General features: G+C 40.1%; 1 protein-coding gene across 1 annotated transcript in view; it reads right to left on the reverse strand.

Annotated features, from left to right (window-relative positions):
• The window catches only part of RPS6KA2 (ribosomal protein S6 kinase, 90kDa, polypeptide 2), a 170,354-nt gene that overhangs the window by 34,183 nt on the left and 108,930 nt on the right, over positions 1 to 27,241 (reverse strand). The window contains exons 7-11 of the mRNA XM_009891451.1: positions 23,376 to 23,413; positions 22,479 to 22,621; positions 14,632 to 14,702; positions 13,706 to 13,794; positions 6,582 to 6,646 (exon numbers count right to left, since the gene is read on the reverse strand). Coding sequence (XP_009889753.1) covers positions 6,582 to 6,646; positions 13,706 to 13,794; positions 14,632 to 14,702; positions 22,479 to 22,621; positions 23,376 to 23,413 — 406 coding nt within the window. The remainder of the gene's footprint in view (positions 1 to 6,581; positions 6,647 to 13,705; positions 13,795 to 14,631; positions 14,703 to 22,478; positions 22,622 to 23,375; positions 23,414 to 27,241) is intronic.

Below are 27,241 nucleotides of genomic sequence, written 5' to 3' on the forward strand. Positions count from 1 at the left end.
AATTGGAACACGTTTTAGAGTCGTACATCATTCGGGAACTGCACTCTCTTTTGATTATCGTAACCATATTCTCCCTGGCCTCTTAATTCCTCCCCCCCATCTGAAGTTTCTTAAGTGCTTTTGGAGCTACATTTGTATTTTGAAACCCTAACCCACATCCTCCACTACTAGGGAGGGATTTAAGATTCATCATGAGTCACATGCCACCTAAAGATGTGTAATCACAAATTCGTTTGCTGGGAGGGGATGGAAACAAAGAAGTTGCTTGTGTGAGTGAAAGGCACCTCCTCTGAGCGCAACCCAGATGAATCCTTTTTCCATTTCCTTTTCCACTTGTGATAAAAATTATTTTGGGTGTTTCTGACTAGACAACTAGGAACAGCAAAAGGTAAACGACATAAAACATTTTTTCCCCCCAAGCTCTTGAATCGGGTAACTAAATGAAATTTTTGAGGAACGAGAACAAGCAGATCAGTGTCATCTATGGGCTTTCCCAGCCCACACTGGCTCCAGTTCTCCAAGTGAGCCACTACAACCAAAGCCAATTCATGAAGCACACTAAACCACAGCCAGCCCAACACAGTTAAAAATGAAGGCTTGCTGCAGGCAGAATGCTTCTTCCTTTAAAAACCCGCATCCTGTAGACTGCAAAACACAACGTGACACAAGCTGATCTAAGAAAACAGTAAGAATCACAGCCATTGTTTTCTATGCACACAGAGAACAAAACTCTTGGAGAATGTGAGATCCTTCTGGATTTTCCAATAATATTCCTAATTTTAGATAAAATGTATTAACCTATTATCTCATTTGGGCTGATGACCTTGATCTCTTGCAACAGAAACTAACCAGAGTGACAAATGACATAGCAAGTTAAGTTTCAAATCTCGTCTTTGAATATTTCTATCAGGCTGTTACATAACTTCTGGTAAAGTTTAAACAGTTATCTACATCCCAAGTCATGGTAATCCTGGGTCTGCATGCAGAAGTCACTGGGAGTTCCACTACCTATTTTAATGGGAACAGGGTCCCAGTTGTCCCAGTTTAAATCCCAGTTTTCAAATCCAAATTATTGTTTTGGGACATCCATATAGGCATTCAAAGGAGACTTTGGATATGCTAGTGCTAACTGGAGCATTTAAATTTCAGGTTGGGTGTTATGTGTGTTATTTTGCATGGGTATAAGAAGCTGAAGATTTTTTTTTCTTCCACATTGCTTCCACATCTGTAAAGGAGAAATGTATTACTTAGCCCTTAATGTTTTATTGAGAATGTAATTTCTCTGTCTTTCCCAGTAAAGATTATCCCCCCACATCCCACCCCCATTTTTTTAAATTGGCCACAGCATTGATTTATCACAGAAAAATGTGACTGACAGGTATTGGGAATCACTGTGCATCACACATGGCTGTCAGATCCAGAGGCTGTGTGGAGGGAGTGCATAATCCACAGAATGAGGGGGATGAACTCCAAGGTGTGAAAGTACTGATTTAGTCACACCTGGCTACGTATTCGTGCTTCTGTCTACCTATCAACCTCTCATATCCATCTGAGACTTTACTAATCAGTACCTTCAGATTAATAAGTACCTACGAATTAACTAGAACACAGTTCTATAGCAGTTTGAGAAGCTATGAGGTTCTATCAACTTCCTTCCTGATTTGGGACAAAAAACTTTTTTTTTTCAAATAACTAATTTTCCCTTAGGTCTCAATGACCTTTTCTTAATGTATGTTGCCAGATCCCCAATATGAGCTTCATCTGAATGCCTCCTCAGCTGGGACTCAAGTAATACACCAGGGAGACTAGTAACAAAATGCTGTGACATGTGTCTGTCTCTTATTTATAAAGCAGTTAATTTTTCATCACCTTTAAAAAAATGTACTCCTAAAAAAATCCAGAGATGTAAACGCCCTGTACATGTGCCTGGCAAATATCAAGAAAAGGAAAATGGCTTAATTTGATTAAAAACTATTTAGTCATTTCCTCAACCAAGTTTCTTTGATGAAGAATCGAATTACTCCTTAGACACCTCCTAGAAATAGAAAGATGCTACCCTCCACAGTGACGCACTTGCAGTGTGAGAATAAACTCCCTTGATACATACACCTGCCATGGAAAATCCAATAAGCAGACAAAAGGATGAAGTACCTTCCGAAATGCTTATCCTTTCCTAGATTAATGACTCAGTGTTATTCCCTGCAAATGACAGAGAAGCTAGCAGGATTCAGACGTTGGGATCAATTTTTGCTGTTGGTAAAATCTGCAATTAAATAATTCACGTTTTCAGTTTTGTTTGATCTTTGATTAATATTGAAGGAAATAGAACTTGAGTCCACTCGCTTCCCACTCTTTCCCTCCGCTGTATTTGACAGTTCATTTTCTAGCATGTCATTTGCTCTAGTTCCAATTTAGCCTGTCATTGAAACGAAAACTACTGTTTATAGCCTACTTCTCCAACTGCAGTCTGCAAAAAGGGATTTCATTTTTCATTTTCAATGAAAAGCCAAAAATCCTTTATGCATGACCTGCAAAGAAGAAACAGTATTAAAAAAATCAGGAACCAGGTTGTGTTTTCTCAGAGCCAATGACTGAAATTATCTGAGGTCAACTCGGTTTGGGTCTGCTTGTCTGGGGGAGAACAGGGGTTGCAAGGGCAGTAAGCAGGTAAAGCTCAGAAGGAGCTGGACATTTAATCTCCTTCCTGTGAATCCCAGCCTTGATCATGAAAGACAGTCCATTCATTTAACAAAGGATCTATTGAATTTGTGTCACAGGGCCTACTAAATGCCTCAGAGCAGCAAGACTGGTATTTGCAGAAAGCTTCATCTACTTTTTATCCTGGGAAGTCGGAATTTAGGGTTTTGTTACTGGGTGACAATAGCTGTAAAACGAGACTGTTACAGAAATGAGCTCATGCCACAATTTAAGTTTGGGCATAAAAACTCTGCGTCAGGTTGTCCACAGTTCATTTAGTGCTACTTACACACCAGAAGTTAAACCTAGGGTGGCTGGAGATTTGTGCTGAGGAACGGCACCCTGGAACATGGGAATGGCACCTGGGGAAGGACAGGAGGAGGATGGTCCTTCTCTGGCCACACTCATGTTTTCCAGGATTGCACCTATTGCCTCTGCGTGCAGTGGTCATACATCATCAGCACTGCTGTGCTTGGCAGGACCATCTGCAGCATCGTAACAGGGGTCTTTTTTACACTGCGTATGTTGTTTCCACCATGTTCACTGCCTTCATCTGAACCAGACCCTATGTCTGGTTGCGTTTGATTGAAGACAGTGAAAGATGGGAATCAAGCAGGAAATGACTGCTCCGACAGGTAAACTCTTCAGCAATAGAAATGGTAACCAAGCCACAATCCAAAACCCGAGGGAAAAGCTTCTGTTTTGAATCTCTTTCTAAAATTAGCTGAAGCAACTTAGTGGTTTGTTCCTGGTTATCATATCAGTCTCGTAGGAAAAATCTTGCTTAAAAAAAGATCTGTTTCGCACTGCGTTTCTAGAAGACACTAACCCATTCTGACCCTTTGTGATAAGGGGGCTCCTGATGGACAGTCATTTTACTACAGTCGCTGAAAGTCTCTATACACTCATTCACAGCAGTCCCGTCTATCATCGCTGCCAAGGTAGTATAGAAGCTCTCCAAAAGACCTTGCCTCTTGCTCTCGGAGGTCTTTATATTACGAAGGTATAAAATAAATCAACATTCACGTCCTGCCTCAACAATGTTGTTCGCTGACTGCCTGCAAATTGACGTGAGCGATTCTGTATACGTGATGGGAGAACAAAATGAGGGCATCAGGGACTCTTTTCCTGCAACTGTACAGAGATCAGCGCTAAATATCTGTGCCTGATCCATTTCTGTTCTCTGACCCTGCTCTGTCTCTGTCCAGGGAGAACATGTTAACGGTTGGATCATCATCGTAAGGCAAAGTCCTGGCTTCAGCTCAGGGCCAGACTGGCTCACACCACTATGAAATGTGTACAATACTGCTGCTGTAACTAGATAAGCCTCCCAAGATCTCCATGAGTGATAGTAAAATTAGGATTAAATGTGCAAATATATTAGAAAGATGATAGCTGACCTGTGTAATAATGATCCGTCTGTCTCCAAGAGAGTGCAATAAGCATTAATTATGTTGGATTAAAATGGATCTTTACAGCTACATTTTACAGCAAAGTTAGAGGGCTAGATAAGACATCAAAGGGCAATTAAATCCACATGCTTCTCTAGCTCCAAGTAATGTTCAAGCATACCTAACCTCTTCATAGTAGGTATTTCCCTAACCCATCCGTAAGAACTTTTTCAGACAATGTACAATTTCCTTAGGACAGGCATGAAATTGTTCCCTAAAGAAGCGAGCTTGAAACAATCCCCAATCATCATGACAGAAGGTGGTCTTGAGGAGTCTCACAGTCCAGAACTGACTTTGATGAAAACCTTTCCAAGATGTAGAGCCTCATTTCTCTGTGATGAGTTACTGAGCTGCTCCACATGCAAACACAGAAGGAGATACTCTCACGCTGCTCCAGTGCTCCTTATTATGTTAAGATGTACGCACCTGACCTGTATTTTGATTGCAAAGCTGAAGACTGTGGAGATATCAGAGGAATACAGAAAATAATAATAATACAGAAGCCAAGTCTTTGGGATTCTCTATTTTTTTTTCACAATGTTTTCATAAATGTAAAGTCTTTATACAGAATCTCATGATTACTACAAAGCAGAAGAGGAAAGAGAATCTAGACTTCAGAATATATATAACGGGACTAAAAGTCAGCTGGACCATAAAGGAAAATCTCAAACTCCACTTTCATTGATCATCTCTTAACATGCCTGTGAGTCATGCCAACTCTTCAACATTTGATTCAAAATAGATGCATGAGTTTTTTGAAGACAGTTGATTCTGCGGGCCTTTCAAAGGCTACCTGGCTACCACAAAATGTGCTTTCACAGGGGAATTAGCTTTACTGTAAAGCCCTGGGTCGTGGTTTGAGAATGGTCCTGTCACATACATTCATGCTGTTTTACCAGAATTTACTGCGAGAACTGCATCAGTGACCTGTTACACTAGCATTCACGAGTGAATTCAGATCAAATATTAAATAGACATAACAATATCATAACACAGGTCAGATAAAATTAAACTAGAAAATTCTAGAGGATGTAGCATACAGGAGCTCTGATGCACTGACAGATGTCCTGATTAAGAACAAAAAGTGTTTGCCTCTAGGTTTGTCTAAAAATAAGTCAAGTTGAACAAATATGACGCTGAAAATGTTAGAAGGTTTAACCTGTAGCAAGTCTAAATTGAACAATTAGCTAATCTCTACGCCAGCTTTATGAGCTGTAGCTGATAGCAATAAAATAAATCTTTGTTTACCATTCTGTGAATCATGTCCGACATGTCCTATTTGAACCATGTTACATTTGATCAAATGTTTGCTGTTCCAATTTTGAGTGCTGATGTTAAATTAATGACTCACCTCAATAAGACATCAACCACTTGTAAGAGGAGTTGCTGTTTCCTGTTCTGGCTGGTTCATTTTGTATACTCAGTGATTGAAAATCACTCTTCTGAAAATCCATCTATGTTGCGCGTTTCTGTCGCAATATAGTGGGAGGGCCATATCCTGTCCTATGGTCACTTAGGCTAAAACTGACAAGAAGGGGTCACAAAGCTATCCTGTTGGAGGATTTATGATTCCCCCAGCATAAAGCAGCACAACCTGCTGTACCAGCTCTACCAATACCCAGCCAGTCCCAGTAGCACCATGCTGTGTTTGGGAAGAGGGTGCGCCTGGAGGTCTGGGAGCTCCTTGGAGCTACTGGCAACAGGTTTGTGTAAGAGCAGACCTGGGGCTGCTTGGAATAATTCCAAAAGAGAAAAGGATGCCTGGAGGTCCCTGATATTGGAAAGAACAAAACTAGCACTTAGTCTAGCTTGTCCGACCCAGTAAGAAAGGTCAAGTATTTCAATATGGAACATAAAAGCAGAAAGGGAGGGACCTGGAGCATCAGACAAATTCCCTCGGAGTATCTCTTTCAAGCCCAGTCCTTTGGATCTGTTTTCTTTTGCAATTGAAATATTACAGGTATTCTTTCATTTAAAGCTGCTCATTTTCACTCCAGTCCAGCTCCTACAATCAATGCATCATGTTTATTAGATCTGAATGTGGAAATTATTCTGTGGAACACTGCAAATAGCCTCAGGTAGTACCCTGATAAGCCAGACAATCAGACAAAACAGAATCAAGCGGTTAGAGAAAACTGGCAATGCAGAAAGGAGCTTTCTATTTCTTTCATTTGGGGGTATGTGAAGAAATGTATATATAGAATCATAGAATCATTGAGGCTGGAAAAGACCTTCAAGATCATTGGGTCCAACTGTAAGCCTAATGCTGCCAGATATGTATGCAAGAGACATAGGCACCCATGTAAAAGACTCTAGCTCCCAGGTTCTCTATGTTAGAATTCACTCCATATTTTTTCTAAGCATGGCAGTTTGTCTTCAAAAATTTAGCCAAGAAAAATAATAAATAAATAAATAAAAAGCTGCTCCACTTACATTCCAGTCAATAGTAACAAAGAAAGGGTGACGTTTAATTTCTTCCACTCCATCAAATCCAGCACCTGACAAGAGAATGAAAGAATCAAAATGAAGTCATGCTTAGAAGAGTGCTGCATAATATCTCTTCTCCAGCCTTCCTCCCTGTCCCCTCCTTTCTTCTGACGAAGTCAGAGTCACCACCTAAACATTTCTTCTAGTCAAAAAACCCTGAACAGTGCAACTGCCAGAACAGTACAAACTACCATAAATACAGACAAAGGCACTTCATTAATGAAAATTTAATGGCTGAGGGTTTTTTACTTTTCTCGAATTGAGACTGGTGCCAAGGCTGAATAGCTGCTCTCTTCAGGCTTCAGATGACACATGGGATTTCAGCTGCAGCAGAGTGCATGCACCAGAGGCCAGGAGAGGCCCCCAAGATGTCCTGATACTATGGCAAGGCGATTGCTGCTCCCTGCCACCAGCGGCAGCTCTTCTATCTGTACCGACTTTCAAATCTTGTCTAATTACCTGTTCTCCACGGGCAGAGAAAGCTGCACTACAAACAAGTTCAGACTGAAAATGACAAAAGGCTCCAAATGATTTGAGGTAAGCCAGGGGTTTAGGTTCCCCTTTTTCAAATGCCATCTTCAAATCTGCATGAATACCAAAATCATTACTCTCAGTGGTATGTTTCCGTCACTGTTAAATTTCTGTTACATTATTATAGGAAATTTAGATAAACTCTTCTGAGATCTGGTAATGAATCTAATTCCTTCATTACTTTTGCCTTGTCTTCACTGAAGATTGCCTTTTTTTTTTTTTTCTTTAGCTCAATTTATTTGCTCCAGTGCCATCGCAAAAACCAACAGGTGCTCAGTAATAATTAAACAACTGTCAGAGATGATTTAGCATGCCATTTTGGGGGTTGATTTGACTTTATTAATAGCACCTTTCATTTTCCAGTAGGAGAAATAACATCTGGAAGCAAAGGCTTTGCATTGCAATTTTGGATCCATTCCTGAAAGGTACCCAGTGCTTCTTTACATGGATGCTGAGCTTTCTTGATTCACAAAAGGACTTGGGATTCATAAGCACCTTGCAAAAGGCACTCAGCACCTCAGAGGACTCGACTCAGTTTTTTATATGCAGTATTTGTACTTTCTGAAGATCAACATTACAAGCAGCTTTAGAAAGGTCTTGTCAGCTCAAGCTTTTGTAAAATGTGACATCTGCTGTCCTTGTGTACAAGATATTACCGGTGTTTGCCAAAATGCACTGATCAGGAACGGCTTCCTACAGCCTGCTTAACATTCACTGATGAATGGATACGAAAAGCAAACACTTTGTGAACATATCATGCAGGATTGTCTGTCAGGCCTGCTGGATAATAACACAAGAGAAATGTTCTTCTGATTACTTCCCCATCCTGGTAATCTTACAGTATAGACAAATGTGACGCACATGAGGATAAACAATCCTAGCCCATCATACAAAATGAGGTGCTTGGGGGTGATCAACCCCACTGAGGTGTGAGGTCTTTGGGTTATGATGGACAGACAGCTCTAGGCAAACACAACATGAAATCAAATCTCAGAAAGAAAATAAAAGAGGAAAAAAGGGAGAGCATCATTACACTGTCACTGTCTAAGTCTGTTGTACACCTACAAGTTGAGTACGGAATGTAGTTGACACCCTCACCTATAAAGGGGTATACTTATTAAAGGTAGGAAAAATAAAAGAAGGGTAACAAAGAATGGTATGGAATGACTGAGAAGGCCAGGACTTTTCAACCTGGAAACAGATGGCCGAGGGGGTTTACAATAGGTCATTAAATGATGCTAACAGGAATCAGGTTCAGAACAACCTGGAAACGTTTACTCAGGCAACAGATAGTTGTGTGATGTAGAATTCCTTGGAAAAGATGATGTGGATGCAAAATATTTATATGGGCTCAGGGGGAGGCCAGAAAAGTATGTTGAAAAGAAATCTGTTGAAGATTACTTCATTGATAAACAACAAGAGTTTCAGGAAACCCCTTGCTTGACCTTAAAGCAGGTGTAGACTGGGAGAGAATTTGGGTGAAGTGTCACATAGGACACCCCATTCTTACTCTTCCCTAAACAGTTGTTTCTGCCCATGAGTACTAAACAAGAAAACACAATACGAAGACTTAGATAGTAATAAGACTTGTTCTATGTCTTCCCTAGCATGTTTTTTCAATGCACAGTCTAAAGTCTGCACTAGATTCCCTTGGCAGATTCATTCTGATTTTAGCAATGCCAACAGAAACATGAAACCCACAGAGTTACTCTGAAGAGAATTACATTAAGCAACTCTTCAGAGAAGAAATATCTGTGAAAAATGTTTTATGTTCAGTGGCAGTGGGTGGAAACTTTTTAACGCGTGGTAGATGTTCTTTGCTACATAAGGATGAAACCCAAGTGCCAAACTGCTTTCGAAGGACTGGGATAAATGCTATAGACACTGTAGGCTACTGGTGGCATTCCCTAGACTGAAGATAGCTGCTAATCCGTTCAGTCTTCTCTGCTTTGTCCCTTCCTCACTGTTTCCCTTTTCCCTCTTTTGTAGGCTTACAGATAGATACATCATTGTGTGATGGGAATGCCCTGCCTTTTTCAGATGATCTATTTGAAAGCCACACTTTTTGCTACTGTTGTTCTTTTTTCCACAAAATCGCAGAAATTGAGACCAAGGAAAAAGGCTGCCCATAGCTACTTCTCTTAGTGGGGGACTGCAGTGTGCAGTCAGGAATGCAGCATGCAGTTGACACAGGTGTTTGTTTGAAAAATTGTCATTTCCCACTTGGAGCCACCTCAGAGCTCAAGCTTGGAAGAAATACGCTCTTAGGAGCGACAGGGCTTGACTCCATCTCTGGTTAGCTTAATGTATTAAAGAAATTTAGGATGGTAATAGCGTAATTTTGAAGAGTGAAGGACTTCCAATTCCCAGCAACTGATTTTACATCATGGAGAACATTCAGTACTTCCTGCAGTTTTTATTCCCTGATCTTTCCCCCATGAGACCTGCTGGCATAGCCCACGGCTCCCTCTCGGGCTGGCCTGGTCCTCTCCTCAGCTGGAGGAAGTAGGTGGCCCAAGGGTGCGTTCAGGGACAGCTCTGGGAGCCCAGAGGGGCAACCCTGACCCCGCTGCAGAAGTCCATGGGAGAGGCTGGGCACCAGTGCTTATGGTGGATTCTCTCTGGATTTGCTCAGCATGTTTCAGCCATTCATCTACTATCTGCAAATCTAAAGTGGTACTGGAAAGAGATGTGCTTTTAGAGAGAAAAGAGAAGCACTGGAGAGGTCATAACTGGAAAGTTCTGTTTCATGAGGATGGACATTTCTTGGCATAGAGATGAGTATCTAGCAAACTGCTGAAGAGCAGCACACGATGGCACACCATGTGACTGCAAACCTTTCACCTTCTTCTAGGTTTCTAGTTGTTTTTTTTAACTTCAATTTAGTAATCAAACCTATCTGTAAAGAATAATCAACACGATCAGAGTTAGTGCCTGCAAATATTCATACATGCTATGCAGTCCCATGAGTGTCTGAGAAGATAAATAATGCTCTCAGATCAAATTGCCAGTTTAAACACATTATAGAGTGCAAGGATTTATATAAAAGCAGCCTCGTGTTAATAAGCAAGAACCTGATTATCTAAGATTGGTTTATGCCTGTAATAAAAGTGTCTACAAGCAGTAACAGTAGAATGTTTTATTTGTAATCGGGTTTGATTGTTGAATCATTATGGACAACGTGAGCTTTGAAATATATTAAGGGGAAAAAGGGAGACCTATGAAATGTGAAAGTTGATTATTTGGATATTCAAAAAGAGTTTCCAGATTTTTAGTTTCAGATTATAAAATTTTAGTGTCTCCACAACCTCAGAATCTTTTTAGTGGGCTGGATTTTTTGAAATGTGTTCCTAAGGTTTACAAGAAAGATGTTCAGACACTCTGACAAAAGTGAAACTTGTTTTTAAAATTAATCATCATATAAAATTGAAAAACAAAGTTTTCTATGTGCCAAAGCAGAATGTATCTTCTCTGAGAACATGGGATTAAAGAAGTAATAACTATTTCTTTGGCTTTTACTCTGAACCTACTGGCACATGTTTTTACTCTATACTTTCTTGGCCAAGCTGCTCAATTATAAGGACTCTGGAACCTTTATATTGCTCAGCAGTGTCGGGAGTTCCTGAAATGCGCTTTACATTCATTTATCCACCTGAATAGATCCAGGCCTTAGGGCAAGTAAGAATTAGTCCCTTGCCTAAGTTCCTGGCAATGTAATGAACTAACACCTTCATTGTACAATCTCCTTTCCGAGACTGTACTCCTTGTTTGCCTGGGTATGCCAGTTACTTAATGTTAAGAATTTAAAATTATGCTCGTCTAGAATCTGAAATTTGTTGTACTGAATCAGAGCAATACTACCAAAGCAGCGCTATGCAGACTATTTGTACAGAACAGTGTTTAGGCTCAGAAAAGAATAGAATGCGCCCGTAACAAGGGATGCCAAAGGAAGACCTTCCATTCCTTAAAAATTTGTTCTAAAGCATTAATACAGGCACCAGACTTAAAAATAGAATCAGGTAAACTAGATTACTAAATTTCTTCTCTGCCTTGTCTGAGTATCTCCCTTCAACCTTAATATTTTTTTTTCCATTAATAATCCAAATCTTCAAAAGAAAGTTTCAAAGCAAAGCTTTAGAATACATCATCAATCTTTACTTCTATTTGTTAAGATATCAAAATCAAATGGCAAAAAGCAACATGGTAGTCAGAATAAAATGATTTTCAAAGCTCAGCATCTTTCCTCTTGCCAATGTTAAAAACACTTTGGAGCTAAATACAAACACTTTCCAGATTTGCAAACTTCTGAAACAATGGCTGAAAAGAAGTGTTTGATCCATAATACGATTCATTTATTTTAGCACGCTTCATTAATTTTCCAAAGATTTTTCAAAACAGGATGTCTAAGCCTACTTTTCTTTTAACTTCAGACTATTATTATTCCTTTCCCAGAAAAAACTAAAATCCACAAAGTTGAAGCAGTCCTTTTATCTACTGACTTCTGTTCAGTATTTAGGCCAACCATTTAAGTGTTCCTTCTTTCATTACCAACCAGTCTGTTTTCATCGTCCTTTGTGCTGATTCTCAATCAGTTAAAACAGAGAGAGCCTTCAGAAGCTTTCCACTGTTATCCCTGAAATGTTAAGATCTATTTTTCCTTAACAGTTTTAGATTTTATTTCCTTGGATGTTTGTATTATAAATAATCTTTTCCTTTCCCCCAGACTTCCCAGTATTTCAATAAACCCCAGGTTTAAAACCCTGACCCTTAGCAATTCGCCATTATTAAAAGGGAGACGATATGGGGGCTAGAACTGTCATGGCTAAAAGTAAGCAACTTTGCTTGTTTTAGTGAGTTGGTTTTTATATAAGGATCAGTATCCAGAAACTCCTACTGACTTGACTGGAGCCCCATTTTGGACAGATAGCAGCTTGTGGGAAGCCACAAAATGAGCAGAGCGGAACAAAACCAAGAGACGGAGACAGGGAGGAAACAGCAGAAAGGAACAGAGGGGTGGAGTGGGGAAAAGTTTATATTTGCTGCGGCATCTTGTTTTGCTGAACATAGATTAAACCTAGAAATCCCAAGACTCTAATTTTCTCTAATGTCAAGCAAATTGCTTGAGAGCAATTGAAACCTGCTGAGAAAATGTGTTTTCCCACTATCATCTCTACAGCATACCAGACTACAAGAGCTACCATTTAGGTCAAGAGGTAAAACCTGTGGGAGGGCATTCCCTCCGCGGGCAGTGCAGCTGTCCCCCTGGGAGGAGAGGTGCCACAGCAGTGGGCTGAGGGACTGGCTCCCCGTTCCCACCCAGCCCTGCGGGAGGTGGGGTTGTCCCCCGGTCCCTGTGTGGCGCAAGGGCTCTGGGCTCCTGCTCTCCCCAGTGCTTGCAGAGAGAGGCAGCCTGCTCCATACTGTCCTTGTCCACAGGACTTGCTTTTCATAAGTCTCAATATTTACCTACTCTATGCCATTTTCTAAAAGACAAGTTGTTTATTAGCTGCCATAGCTCCCATGGATGGCAATGACAGTCAACCATATATTTAAACATGACCCACCAGCTCTCTTCTTATGATACAGTTTACAGAATTGAAGGATTAAATTCCTGCTCCTAAGGTCAATTCTTGCTCCTAAAGTCACAAAAAACCCCAACAGAGGTATAAAGGAAAGGTTTGTCCCTTTCCTTTAGAAGCAAATTCTTCCCCTGTTCATCCAAAATGCAGGACATGAGAGCTGTGGGGAAAAAAGAAACCGCCAAAATTGTTCACAGAGCTAGATATGATTTTTAAATGAAAAACAATACGGTGCTATTATCTTCATATCATTCATTTGATATGACTGTTCTCATTTTTCCACATAAAAAACAAAGACCAAATTTGCAATGAAAATCATGCACCAGGCATTGTCCATGACCTCGCCAAATGCAATGAAGTTCTTAAAAAGCCTCCCAAACAAAGGTATGGCATAAAGTACATGATCCAATACATCCGTCTAGTTTATCACAATTTAAATAGGATTATTAACAAAAGGAGGAAACACAGTAGTAAGAAAGGAGATAATACATTTAGGGTAATAAAGAGGAAAGTCTACTGTGAAAACGTTCCCAGCAAACAGAATGAGACAGCATGAAATGTATTCGAGAATGGGAGAGAGAAATTCTACTCTCTTTTGCTTCCCACCTCAGATTTGCAGCTAAGTTATACAGAATTAAAAAGATACCTGTTTCTCAGTTCCCTATATTATCATATGCAGCAGTTATCTTAAACCCTTCATAAATGCTGGTGGTTTACTCTCCCTTTTCACTGAAAAAAAACCCCAACAAGCTAATATCATGTTTTAGATTCCAATGGTTTCCCTGTGCTCTTTGCAGATTTCTCTAGTAACGCTCAAGGTTCACTGCACTCTGGGAAGGAATGCAAAATGCTGCATAATGAAGAGGATAACTATGAGGGAAGATGCACCGAGAGAAACGATCCCCACCTGACAAGGCAGAGCACACATAGCAAACGCCCGAATCAAATGCGCGTGCATACCTAATCTGTTGGAGGGGTTCCTTTTGAAGAGGGCTCTCAGCAGGCTCTGGGCTTCTATGCTCAAGAACTGTGGCATTCCCAGCTTGGCTCTGAAAGAACACAACACTTGAAAAGAAAATAGATTTTTCAAAAATTTTCTCCATCCCACTGTGGTTTTAAAAGTAGAATTGTAGTAGTCAGGATGGGCAGACACATCAATTCGGTGACCAAAGGCTACCTAAGCATAATGCAATACAGATTGAGGACCCGATCTTGTTCTATTGGAGTTAAAGAAGGTTTTACCACTGGCTTCACTGGAGGTACAGTAGATCTAATGAATCTCATAACACCTTTTGCAACCTAAGGTGATTTTCCTATAGAAATTTTTTCACTTTGTTAGTTTGCTGGAATAAATTTAGGAATCAAGAGGAATTTAAACAAACAAATAAAGCTTCATGAAAATAATTATACTACATCCCATATTGATTAAAGAGAATAAAACTTTTCCCTTGGCAATTCACTGCTACAGAGAAAAAATATATTGAGCAAAGATAAGCTTCAACTACTTATGTCTGCACTTAACATTAAATGAACAGGAAATGTGCAAAGGGAAAGATTTGAAACTTGGCAACAACAAAACATAAGATGTCCTGCAGAAATTTGACTGTTCTCACTTTTACGTGGGTAATGACATTCTTTATTAAAGAAAGTAGGATACATTTCTTTTGTAAGGCACTCTCAGTAATTCATTTCCTACTATTTATTCGGAAGGCAATTTTAGAGCCACATGCAGGCATCAGCTGTGCGTGTCTTACCAAATTCATGCCTTACATAGCTTTGAAAAACGCATTATCCTCCTCTACCTTTCGTATACTTAGGACCTATAGGATGCCTGGAGGGTACAGTTAACTCATAGTAAGAGCAATGAAATCAGTTTCGGTACTCACTTGAGAATGAGTGCCATCGTCTCCTTTCTGTCTTTTCCCTGGAACGGTAATGATCCCGTCAGCATCTCAAACTGTGGAGTAACAAAAAAACGGTAAATCAAATGAGCATAGATATGGTCTGCCTAGCTGATAGACACCACACCCACCTTCGAAGCCCAACACAACTGAAAACTTGAGGAAAAGAAATGGTCCAAGAAGCTGTACTTCAGAAAAAAGTGACACAGCAAGTCTGGCTTATGCAGAACATGAAGGACCAACGTGACTGTTTTGTTCAAGAGTCTTGTTATAAACTGTTTACTCTGATACCTGGGGTCAAGTTTGGGTACGTTTGGGAAGAAGTGTCATATATGCTGTTTCCTCCAGCACCCATTTTATGGCCAATACTGGAGATGAGATATTTGGCTGGGGGAACCCTTAGTGTGAATGGGCATGGCTGTTCTTAGATGTTTGGCATGGACTGTGATGCAAGGAAAATGTGTTCAACATGCTCCTCCCCATCTTTTTAGCTTGAGTCGAATCACCTTTTTGATTGTAAATTTGCACCACTCAGAGACGCTACTGCTATACTTTGCAGGAGAAACATGCACAGACCCCGTGTTCTCAAGGCATTTGAGTGTGTTTTTTTCCCTCCTGCTTTGATTTCCCTGGCTGTATTCAGTGATGAATTTTGCAAGTGTCACTTTTAACTGAACCCAAATCTCAAAGCAAAACTCAGCAATCATCATCAATTACTTGCCTAACTCACACAGCAACACATCAATCAGTTATGGTTCCTTTGAAACAGATCCAGTGCTTTCAGTAAATTTGACAGGAATTTCACATTTGTAACCAAAAAAAACCCCAAAACCCAGCCAAAGAAGCTTGCCTAATATGGATTCAAAACCAGGTCTTTCATGCAGCTCCTGCCATGGTGTTTCATAGCAGCATGAGTGGCAGTTGGTTCCTCTGACTAAGGGATGATGAAGGTTATACATCGCCAAACACAAAGACACCAAGAACATAATTCAGCCTGGGCACAAAGGAGGACAATGTCCATGGAGGGTAAGGAGAATGGTTACTTGTTTATATCTGTGACTCAGACTTCAGATCTCTTCTACTATAAGAAGTACCTACTAATTAATATGCATTGCTATAAGTAAATATCTGTTAAGGCAGGACAGACTCTGCAACCCTTATGCAGTTTTCGTGCCTTATCACACAAGTAACTTCACTGCTCTCAGGAAGCACATTTGTGCAAAAAAGGATCCTTTCATTACCAAAACCTGTGTCAGACTGCCCCACAGCCTGACTCTTCCCTTTTCCCAGATTAATTATAGCCATACCGTAGGAAAAATGTAGGAAAACATAAGAAAACTGTAATTGTGAAACTGTATTACCAGTTTTCTGATGAGGGCAGAGGAGAGGTTTAGGAGCCAGATAACTAATTGACTATAATTAATTGAAGGATTAATCTGCATTAGTAACAAATTGCCTCAAGGCAATAAAACACATAATAGAGATAAGGAAAAAACACTTTTTTAAGTGTGTATGGCTGAAAAATATAGACAAGATTTGCAGAACATAAATGTGTTAACTCCTGCTTGGTCTAGTAGAGAAGAGGTACCTGGAGGAAAGCAGCTCATCTTCTAGGGAGAAACATGATGGGGGAGCATTCTTAAAACTGCCTAAATGACACTGGAGCTCAAGCACAATTTTCATAGTAATTCTGACCTATGAGAGCCTTAGTCCTGATAAAATGTTCAGATATACTGGGGATGAGGGGCAGAGAACATTGCTTCCCAGGGCAGCAGCAGAAGTGGTACATATTGTACCAAACCCTCCTCATGATTTCTAAAGAGTTTACGTTCAGGGTAAGTACCTAATGTTCACTTACACTTGCTTATGTTACTTTGTTGTTATAATAGATCTAATTTAATAGCACTAACAATGACTGCTACCGCTCATTTATTTTGGCAGAAATGGGTTTGACACTGCTGATGCGGATGACACAGATATAAGCAACTGCTTGGTCAGTGACTATGTGGGAAAAAGACGATGGTAGTTCCCACCCAGCACAGTATCACAGAAAGATCAGCAAATGCACAATTTAAGTTGCAGGAGGGAGCAGGGGAAATAACAGTCCTGGAGGCTGCAGGGAATATTTACTGCGCTGCTTTAATGGCTAGCACTTTGTTACCACGTCTCCAATTACACAGATCTAATGTTGAGATTAATTCAGATTCAGAAGAAATGCACTTAACATCAATATTTAAAGTGAAAGGCAGTTACATTAGTTAAGTGTACCAGAGCTTTTTATTTCAATAAACTCAACTAAGCAGCAGCTGGAAGAAAGCACTGGCTTCTCAATTGCAGTCCTCATTAAGTCTGTTGAAGGTTAAAACTGAAGTAACAAGACTGAAAAAAAAAATAAAATTGAAACAGTTCATCTCATCAGTTGAAGCTACCGCTTTACTGTGCAACAACCTGTTTTCCTGCTTATTTTTTCAAAAAATCAAAAATCTTGCGAAACGTAAACATGCAAACAGAAGTGAGCACTTGCTGCTAACACCCTTGCATGTAAATACAGAGTTGTATGGGTCACAGCAGGCTGACAAGGAGATGAGCCTAGGCGTGAAGAAGCTCTGTAGTATTTTTGGCTACTAAAGCAGACCCTATAGTTTGGCCTGGAGACTCAGTTTTCACTCTCCCCACTTCCCCATCTGTATAAACCATCTGTTTGCTCCTTGCCTCCCAGTGCTTCGCTTCCTGGGTATTCCGGAGGGCCACCTTCTGTTAGCCACTACTTCATAACGCTGTGCCCCCCTCCAACCTTGACTTCCTTTCTGTATCAATATTCAGCAAGACAGGCAAATATTCCCTGTTCCAGTTCAGCTGCCTATAAAGACAACCACAGAATTAAAGCTTGATGGGAAGAGGTCTCTGGAGTCACCTAATCCAGCCCCTGCTTAGGTCTCGAAGTACTTTCACTTCCTTTCTCTAGTTTTCAGGGCAATCACGAATTTCAGCAGGCAAAACACCGGCACTGGAGACCCCAGAAGATACACACGTGGGAAGACCTTGGGAAAGAGGGCCGTGTTTCCTGAGGGAATAGATGATTCAAAAAGCGACCCTGGTAGGTCACTGAGGAAGATAATGAACAAGAAAAAAAAAAATCTACAGCCTGGGGTAATTGCCAGATGAATCTTCCTAGCAGATGGAAGGAGGAGAGCAGATTGTGCAAATTACTTCAGCTGAAGCCTGCTAAAGTATTGTGAGCCTAGGATAAAATTCAGGGTCACAAAGAAACTTGATACCACTCAGTTTTTGGAGAGCAGAGAGAGACATTTGTCAGAATGGCTGGGTTCCCGTCTCAACGCTTGCAGCCATTTTCCAGGTAGCTGGGACCTGGTCTGCCACTCGGTTTTACCATTTGTAAAATGCACTAAGTATTTTTCATTATTTGCCAGGTGTGAGGCATAATGAATTAGTGTTCGCAAAGGGTTTGAATACCTTCACATAGCAGCTAACATAAACTTTCAAAATACTGCTCATGAAGACCATCTACTGCACTGGGAACAAAACAAGTGTTATTACGGGATTTTATAAAAGAAGATCATATAGCTTTGGTGTCTCATACTGATTTTTCCAGTGCCACCGTACAGTTACTACAAAATTATTTCAGAGCTGACTACTTTGTTTGGATACAAAAGGATATTTTCTTTTCTTTTGAAGTCCTCACTACTTACACATTGCTAACAAATATAAAGACATTTCTTTTTATTTCAGACTGCCTACTGAGTCATCACACCCCTCTGCTCATATAACTCTCAAAGGTGTACAGTGTTTTTTCCTGAACTGGAAAGACATACAACTTCCATGAGGTCTGTGGCCTTGTAAATGAGCTGGTATGATGAACTACAAAACCCCTGCTTTGAGAGGCCTTCCAAGAGACTTGCTCATATTGTATCATGCAGACCTGTTTATTTGGGCTTCAGAGAGGCAGTGTGGGCATCAAGGCTCTTGGCAGCACAGCTGAAAAGGTATTAGTCCTATATGGAACTTTTGAAGAATTTAAGTCCATTCCTTGTTCATGCAGATCTCTCGATGCAAAGCTTTTGTAGAATAAGTCCTATCCAAAATTTTCAATGCAATGAGTAAGGTGCAGGAAGGCAGAAAACAAAATCTGTCTGGTCACGATAAACCACTTAAATTCAAAAGCACAAAATTTTAATCGGGTCCCAGCAGTTGTCATCACATACTAAATGAGAGGCAGGTACTGTCCTCTGGAATGCTTGGAAAGGGTTAATTTCAAGATGTGTATAGGAGTTGACACCTACTAAGCTACCATCAAACAATTCAAACAAACTGAGCAGCTAACAGAGCAGATAATAGTTTTGGTTTTGTGGCCTGTGTCAAGACCTAGCTGGTGGTAAAAGAAGTTTCATTGCTGATAGTAAAACTCCCACTGAATAATAATCTATAAAATAATTAATAACATAATTAATAACTCAAGACCAGAATTTAGTCTTTTTCAGATAAGTGCGCTTTGATCACAACATGCCACATTTACTGTTGTCTTCAAGGATCGTTCAGTTTGATTCTACCCTGTGCCTGGTCAATGCAGGTTGCCAAGGAGCTGCTACTATACCCCAACTGTTCATACTGTAGCACTAATTCCTCTTCGTGGAAAAAAACAGAGAAGACAGTGTTTGGTTGCTCTTCTGACAGCTAGGTTACAGGGCATTTTATCGCTAGCTGCCTAATAAGTTCCCCCTATTTATCAAAATTTAAGGTATGACGATTACACTGTCACATGCACTTCCTTTCAATCTATCCATATGCCACCAACTGGTATATTTTCTTTGTATATTTCACATCATACTGTGAATTACTTAGAAATGCTAATACATCATTTGGATACCATTTAATTCTCTTCAGTTTTTCAGGCTGGCAGAAAACCAGCTTCCCTAATAGAACATGCAAGTGACAGAACAAGGAAAACAAGTAGAAATGAGCAGAGCGAAAGACAGCAGCAGAAAATCCTCCTGTATTTTTAGAGTATGGAAATACCCTTTTTCTGCCCCAATCAGTTAATTGTTAAAGAGCAAAAAAGATTGAACTGATTAGAGCTATTTTTCTCTAAGATGTCTGGTAGCACTCAAAGGCTTAAAGCATTAGCTTACAGTTAAAAAGATTTTTGTCTCTTTAACTCATCTCCTTTTATATGGATTCTTATCTTTTCTCATTCTAATACACTGAATCCCTGGGGAAGGGATGAAAAGACAGCTGGAGGAAAAAAAAAAAGCGCTTAGAAATAACAGGGGGGAAGGAGCCAAGTTCATTAGCAGGTGAAAGAAAAACAATCTATACACCAAATACACCATCATTTAACTGGAGATAGTGAGAAGGCACAGATATCCTCCAAAACTAAATACATAATAAAACAATTACAGGGTTGGGACATATCTATTATATGAGACATAACCTATTGACTTTCCTGAATAAACATATGTGGTTCAGAAGTGCTAAGCATCCACAAATGGATTTGTGGCCACAGGAGATAGGGATGTTCCACTCCTTTTAAATTCAGGTAATAAATTACAATATTTACTTAGATTAACTGATGTCAACCACCTAGATCAGCAATTTAGGCCCTCCCCCCCCCCCAAATTTTCACTAGTTTTCACATTGTGTCCTATCCTTACTTCCTTTGGTGGCACTAGTTGTCTACTTAGGGTAAACAAATTTAAACATACTCTATGGATTGTGGTATCTAGTGTAATATATAGCTACCTAAAATAGCTTCCGTACCACAGGAAATGGAGCTGCATTAGAAGAGCACATTGCTAAGTTAATTTACGCTTCTGCAGGGGAGCAGTGATAACCACGGTGAGGTGCAAGGTGAGCCACAGCTGCAGCACTGTGCTGCATTGCGCTGCCCGTTGATGGCCGTGCGCTGAGCACTTGGGTAGACCTGCAGCCTGCATGATTCAGCAGAGAGCAGCATCACCTTCGTTATCTGAACATATCCCTGTGAGAGTAATAAATGCATGGTGTCTGCATCAAAAAGCCTATGGCGTTCATATAGCTTTTAAAAATTACAATGTCACAAACCAACTTCTCCTTGATCTTCTCTCCGTCCTCTTCAGCAACGATGTCACCACAGACTCAAGAGGCTGGATGGGTGCAGGAAGGAGCAGATTAGCACCCAAACACCTAATTTTAGATGGCTGGTGTGAGGAGGGTTCCATACCTCTCTGAAAAACTTTCCTGACGCTGCATGCCAGTGTCAAATACTGCAGCACTGAGGAGGATGTTATTGGGTCCTTCTCATAAACCAAGCAGCTCCACTGTAGTCAGATACCTCTCACAGAATTCTTATTGGAAAGTGTTTTCCAGGGCCTCGCTTCTTAAGCAGCTGGGAGCTTTCTTCATCTTTCCAGACTAACTACACTTCACAATGAGTTTATTCCTTCCGGCTCTTGGGGCAACATAACTCTTTAGCTGAAATAGCTCCTTTCTCTCTGTGATGTTTTTCCCTGTGATGTTTTTCCCTGTGATGTATTCATAGATCGTTTAGGTCCTATACCATCTTTGGACCATTATTGGACTAATAAGCATCTTCGATTAATGAATTTCTCCTGCAACACTGTATCAAATACTTCATTATAATGGAGGCACTTAATTTACTTTGTTTAGATAAAGATGGCTATCTCATCAAGTAAAATATCAGATTAATCTAGCACAACTGATTTTTGGTGAATTCAGGTGGCATTTTAACCAACTTTTAATTGATTTCCATGTATAAAAAATAAATTAGCACAATTTGTCATATTGATTCCATTTAAACTACCTCCAGAATAGTTTGCAAGACTCTTAAAATTAAGCAACAATGGGGAAAAATTGCAACTTTTGTATAGCTAATGCAATGCAAAGACATGTAAGAAAAAGATGAATTCCTAGCTATTCCTCTGTGCCAATTGATACATTTGTGTCTGTTTCTGGTGATTTCCTCCCCAGTGACTACCAGTCATTTTAAAACTGTTTCATAGCATCATTTTAAAACTGTTTCACATGCATAATTTTAAAACCAGCTTCAGCATGCACTTAAGGCAAACATCTCAAACTAGTCATAAACAAGACAAAGTAAAATAGTACAGAAGAAAGGAGGATGACATGGTGCTCGTATGTATTTGTTTTCTTTCCCCACCAGGAGAAAAGAGAGGTGTTTGAGTGACAGTCTCCCACCAGCTGATAAGACTACAGGAAATCCTCCGGCAGTCCAAAAACTACCTTAATCTCATCAGTGGAACAAGATTCAGCAATGCTGATGTGAAGAAGACAGATGAATGGCAAAAGAACCACTGAGGACCTGTGAAACATTTAGAGTGACCTCTAAAATATGCCCTTTTAAATCTGTATTTTGCAGAAAAAAAAGGATAAATCTCTGAGTTTCCCTCAGAGGATGTCCCTAACTTCTGAAAATTGCTGCTTGGGGAATTTTTTCCTAACAGGAAGCATGTAAGTAACCAGACAGATGTTTCTTCTGAAATGCTTGTGTTCTTCTGAGCTTGCCCTGCCTTGTTTCTGAGCAGTAGAAATATTCATGGTTCATGGCAACCAAGCGAGACAGCAAAGGACTGAGAGAAGGAAGAGAGAGAATCTGGGGCCAAATACTGCAATCTGGGCCCCGTATACTGCAAGCAGCAGCTGGTTCGCTATCTCTGATGCTATGAAAACAATCAAGCAATCATTACCCATCTACTTTTCTATCTACCCTTAATTGCTGGAAGCCGTACTTTTTATTTGAGGGATCTGATGACTCCTACAGCCACCCCTCCAACAAACAAACACAACTTTTCCATTACCATGAGTACGCCGAAAGACCACCAGTCTGCACTCTGTGTGTGTCCTCGTCGGTTGACCACCTCTGGGGCCATATACTCTATTGTCCCACAGAATGAATACGCTCTCTTGTCATGGTCAATGGCTTCTTTACTGAGACCAAAATCTAAATAAATTGAAACAAAAAAGACTTGTCAGGTCTATAAAAATGATTATTTACACTTTTGCTCACTTAAACTGTTCAAACCAAACATATCAACCAGAGGATGATGCACCCTTCTGTCCGCATGCAGAAAGGCCACAGGCACGTGTGTGCTGAAGCCCTGCCTACGTGGAGGGCCTGGCTGGCGTTTGTTAGCACGTCCTGAAATAAGAGTATCATTTTCTCTGTTCAGAATGAGGTTCTGGCCCAAAGCAGAATAGAGAGTTTAAATAAGCAGAAACACACAGTTCAGGTTTGATGAAGGTGATGCTGGCAAGGATTCTTGCTCAGATAACCAAAGCATTAGGAATAATAATCCCAGATGGACACCAGTGAAAAGGGTGGCCAGGCAGCACCTCCACGGTGGCAAAGGGATGTCTTTCCAGGTGCCCTCTGCACAGTTATAATTCAGAGAATTTAATCTGGATTAAGCAGTCATACTGGAAGCATCCTTCCATCCACAGTGGTAGGCAGCCAAGCCCGCACACTTCATGTCAGTCAGGACTACAGTTTTACCAAGAAAACACTATGTTCCCCATGTGCTGTGCAGCACTGTTGCTGGACAAATTGCCAGAGAAGAGAACCCCAATACTCAAATTTTTCTGGCTTCTGAGTTTTTGTAAGAAAACTCCTTGCAAGCAAAGACCAAGATGCACGGGACATACTGCAGAAAAGAATAATCAGATTGTCGACATGAAGTTTTCCATTCCTCACATACCTGTTATCTTAATGTGGCCCTCTTCATCAAGAAGAATGCTGTGAAGCAAAAAGCAAATATTATTAGGCAGGCATAGACTGCAGTTAACAAACATGACTAAAACACGTTTAAGACAGGTAAGGAGATACACAAGAATCAAATGCATGTGTAAACAAACCCTCAGTGGATTATATGCCTCCAGAAAGAAAAACGATCCTCAAAGGTCTGTCTAATCTCACGTCTGAAGCATGCATGGCCTGCGGCACTCGCACGGGGAGCCTCCTCCTTACTCCACAGCCTGCTCAGGGTGGGCACGCAAACTGAGCTCAGAAAGAACAGGGTGTTCAAAGCCAACAACTGCAAAGTATCTGCTTCCTGCAGGAGAAGGAGCTACAGGTTTTCTGCTCTTCTCATAATAATAAAGGCAAGCACGCATATAATCAGGGCTCGGGCTCGCTAGACCTAAAATTAACTCCAAAGGTAGATACGTTCATGCTGAAGTAATAAAAGTGATCATAGAGCACAATGAGTAGTCACAGCCTAACGGCATGGATCTTGGTCCCTGCTAATTTATTCGGTCTGGAAGCATAAATGAAAATTCAGCCTGGAAGCCAAGTTCAAGTGTTCTCATGTTTGCCACCTGCCAACATATTTTAGTCTCACAAAGGCACTCCCAACATTTCTGTGAGAAAAATGACTGTAGTTCACAAAAAGCATTGCTGGTTTTTGTGGAAACAAGAAGGAACATTGAAACCGAAAAATAATGATTTTGGTAACTTTTCTGCCTATAAATACCGACACCACAATGACGGTGGTGTTTCTTCAATCCTAGTTAGATTTAGCGTATTTCTCTTTTCACAATAGTCTAGTGAGGTGTTGGCTATTTTTATATTCCCCTTCTCTCAGAAAGTCACTTAATCCTTTATTCAGAAAGAAAATAAGACAGAAGTGAAACTATCACATTGGGATATACTTTTGTGAAAGGTTGTCTCGGTACTGAAACGTAATTGAAAAAAGATGATCTTCTGTCATTTGTTTGTGTATTTAGAACAGACTGTTATTGTGTAATTCATCAAGTAAAGGCCAGCAGCTGTGTCAATACGATGTCAATAATTAAAGTTTTTCTTCTCGATAAAAGCTTCTTTACCTCTATTATTTCTCCCTAGATTTCTTTAAGAAGCACAATATTTAAGTACTAGCCTATAACAAGAATGTTTAAATGTATTTTTTTGACTACAATCCCTAAACAAGAGGCTTGTGCTTCAGAAGAGAACAGAATAAAACACCTGCCAGTGTGGAAGTGAGCATGAACGCATGAAGTCCACGGACCTGGTTCTGGAAAAACAGCAAGGGGGAGTACAGTTCATAGGAATCACCCAAAATTTTGCCCCACACCCAGGAAGACCATCTGAATAACAATGCAATTCAAAAGGTGTGGGATTTCCCCCAGAAACACTGACTTTATATTTCATTGATTTCATATGGAAAATTCATGCTGGTTTTCTATGTATATGATTTATGGTTTTCATACCTTTGCCCTCATTAGAGGGTTAATATCTTACCCTCATTAAAGGGATGGGGTAATACCAACACAGCTATCAGACTCATAATATGTCTTAGGCTAAGTGAGCCTGAAGCATACAAGACACTTTCTCACATTGAATGTCTGTATGAGCAGAAAAATGAACAGATCCTGGTTTCCTATAGATGTGCATCCTATACCCCCGAACTCTTGATCTACAGTTCCCTCCTCTTTCTTGTGTTCCCTAATCACCCTTACATGGTGCCCTCAGCTGCCTGCAGCTTCCCCAGTGGCCCCTGGCAGCACCCTTTGGACAGCTGGGTGTTCCCACATTTGCCATCTGTCAACACATACAACACTAAGGTTATGCACTGAAAATTACATTCAATGTAAAAAGAAAATAATATGCTAACAGTGAGAAAAAGGCACTTGTTGCATTGAATTAGCTTTGAGTGACGTTAGGAAGCAAAGAACAATGTACCTGCTTCTAAGCATCTGGATTACAACAGCAGACATGGTTTTCCTTTGACTGACTGTGGAAGCAAACTTATTCTCTGATCATACTTTCTGTCTTCTCTTATCTTTATCACTTTACAGTTCCTTTTTATCCCACACTGTCAACAGTAGAAAATCTATTGTGACAATCACAATTACTTTAGCTATGGTTTGCAGGATCAGCTAATCTGAAATAAGCTACTATTTTGCGGAATGGAAAAAAGAACCAGAAGTTGTTAATGGCATTCAGGATTGAGAAAAATCTTTCTTCTAGATCAATGTTTTGAAATTATAAAATACGTAAGAAGTAGACTACTTTTCAACATTAAACGAGGCTATAGTCCCATTGAGTGATAACCTTTCATTACAAGATCTCTCTGTTTTATTTGTTCAGTTTAAGGTTTGAGTGTGTTTACAGGATACTATCATTGTCAACCTGTTCTTTATTTCAAAACAATAACAACATTCTAGCCTGGGGCTTGTCCCACAAACGTTCAAACTGCTTTCACTGACGTCAGTTTCAAAGTATGCCTTGAGAAAATAAAGGCTGAAAATCTCCATGTTAGAGGCTGGGAAACTAAGCTAGCATCAGGGCAAGTTACAGGAGAAGCTCATAATTGAGCTAGGACTGAAACCTCCTTAGTAGTTTTATTTTGTTGCAACTTTAGCACAGGGATAAAAAACCTTTGTTATTAGTTGTTGAGACTATTTTATAGTGACTTTTAGATCAAGGTCCTGTTTCTCCCTCTCTCTTTATTTTTAATTTGGAGTCAGTCTTTTAAGCTTCACTTTGAGCTCCGATGTACCCAAATCATAATGAAGTTCTGCCAAATCTATTAAAGCTGGAACCCTGGGTGAGTTGGGTTTTTTTTTGATGATTTAAGTTTCTTTCCAAGTCAGCTCAGTTGTGCAGAAAATTTCAAGCCACACTTCATGTTTTTCAGAAATTGTAGCCAAAATTTCAGGTTGCAAAGAAAACCTGAAACTTCATAAACAGTGTTTAATTTGATTGCAGGCTTTGTTATGAAAGTACCAGACAGAAATGAAGTATTCAAATATCTGCCAAAGAGGTGAAGATTTGCACAAAATGTCCACCTTTTGTGATATTTCAGTGTCTGCATGACCCCAAACTATCTCACCATGCTAACAGTCTTACGCCGCGCCTATCTCTGCTGTAGCTTCATTGACTGCTTACTTCGATGGAAGACGATGGTGATTTTCCACCAAAAGTCTTTGTCCTTTACCGATTCTCAGATCTTCCCTCTCTACACAGGGCAGCTACATTCATGAATGAATTGCCATGGTTTACAACATGTTGCATTAAGCAGTAGTGGTTTGGTTTTTTTAATATAGTTCAACAATTTGGGAGTTGTTATATAAGCAGATAATACGAGCTGTCCCTTGTACAGACAGCTGAGGGCATTACAATGTAAACCACCCCGTGTTAATCAAAGCCCCTACAACAGAACTGTATCAAGGTGCATCTGGGTACCTGGAGATAGAAAAGGCAAAAATAAATAAAAAAAATCTGTGCGTTCTCAGAAGGCAGAGCTACTTCTAAGTCACTCATACCCTTAAACCACAGCATAAGAAATAACATATGCATCATATACTGCTTCATAGTAAGTTCTCATTTTTCTATCTTGGTGTAGCCTTATTTAATAGATTGATCCTGCAGTTCTTGAACAGAAACATGCCTCACCATGTAAGTAACTCCACCGGTTTCAGTGTGACTGAACAGTACCTTGTTCCACAAGGGATGCCACCAAAACCACCAAGACAGCTCAAAGAGAAGAATTTGTCTGCAACAATTTAAGGGAAGAAGCATCTGCTTGTTCTAAACAAGACTTTAACCAGAAAACTCAATTGC

Source organism: Charadrius vociferus, unplaced genomic scaffold, assembly GCF_000708025.1.
Source record: "Charadrius vociferus isolate BGI_N301 unplaced genomic scaffold, ASM70802v2 scaffold68, whole genome shotgun sequence".
Classification (NCBI taxonomy): domain Eukaryota; kingdom Metazoa; phylum Chordata; class Aves; order Charadriiformes; family Charadriidae; genus Charadrius; species Charadrius vociferus.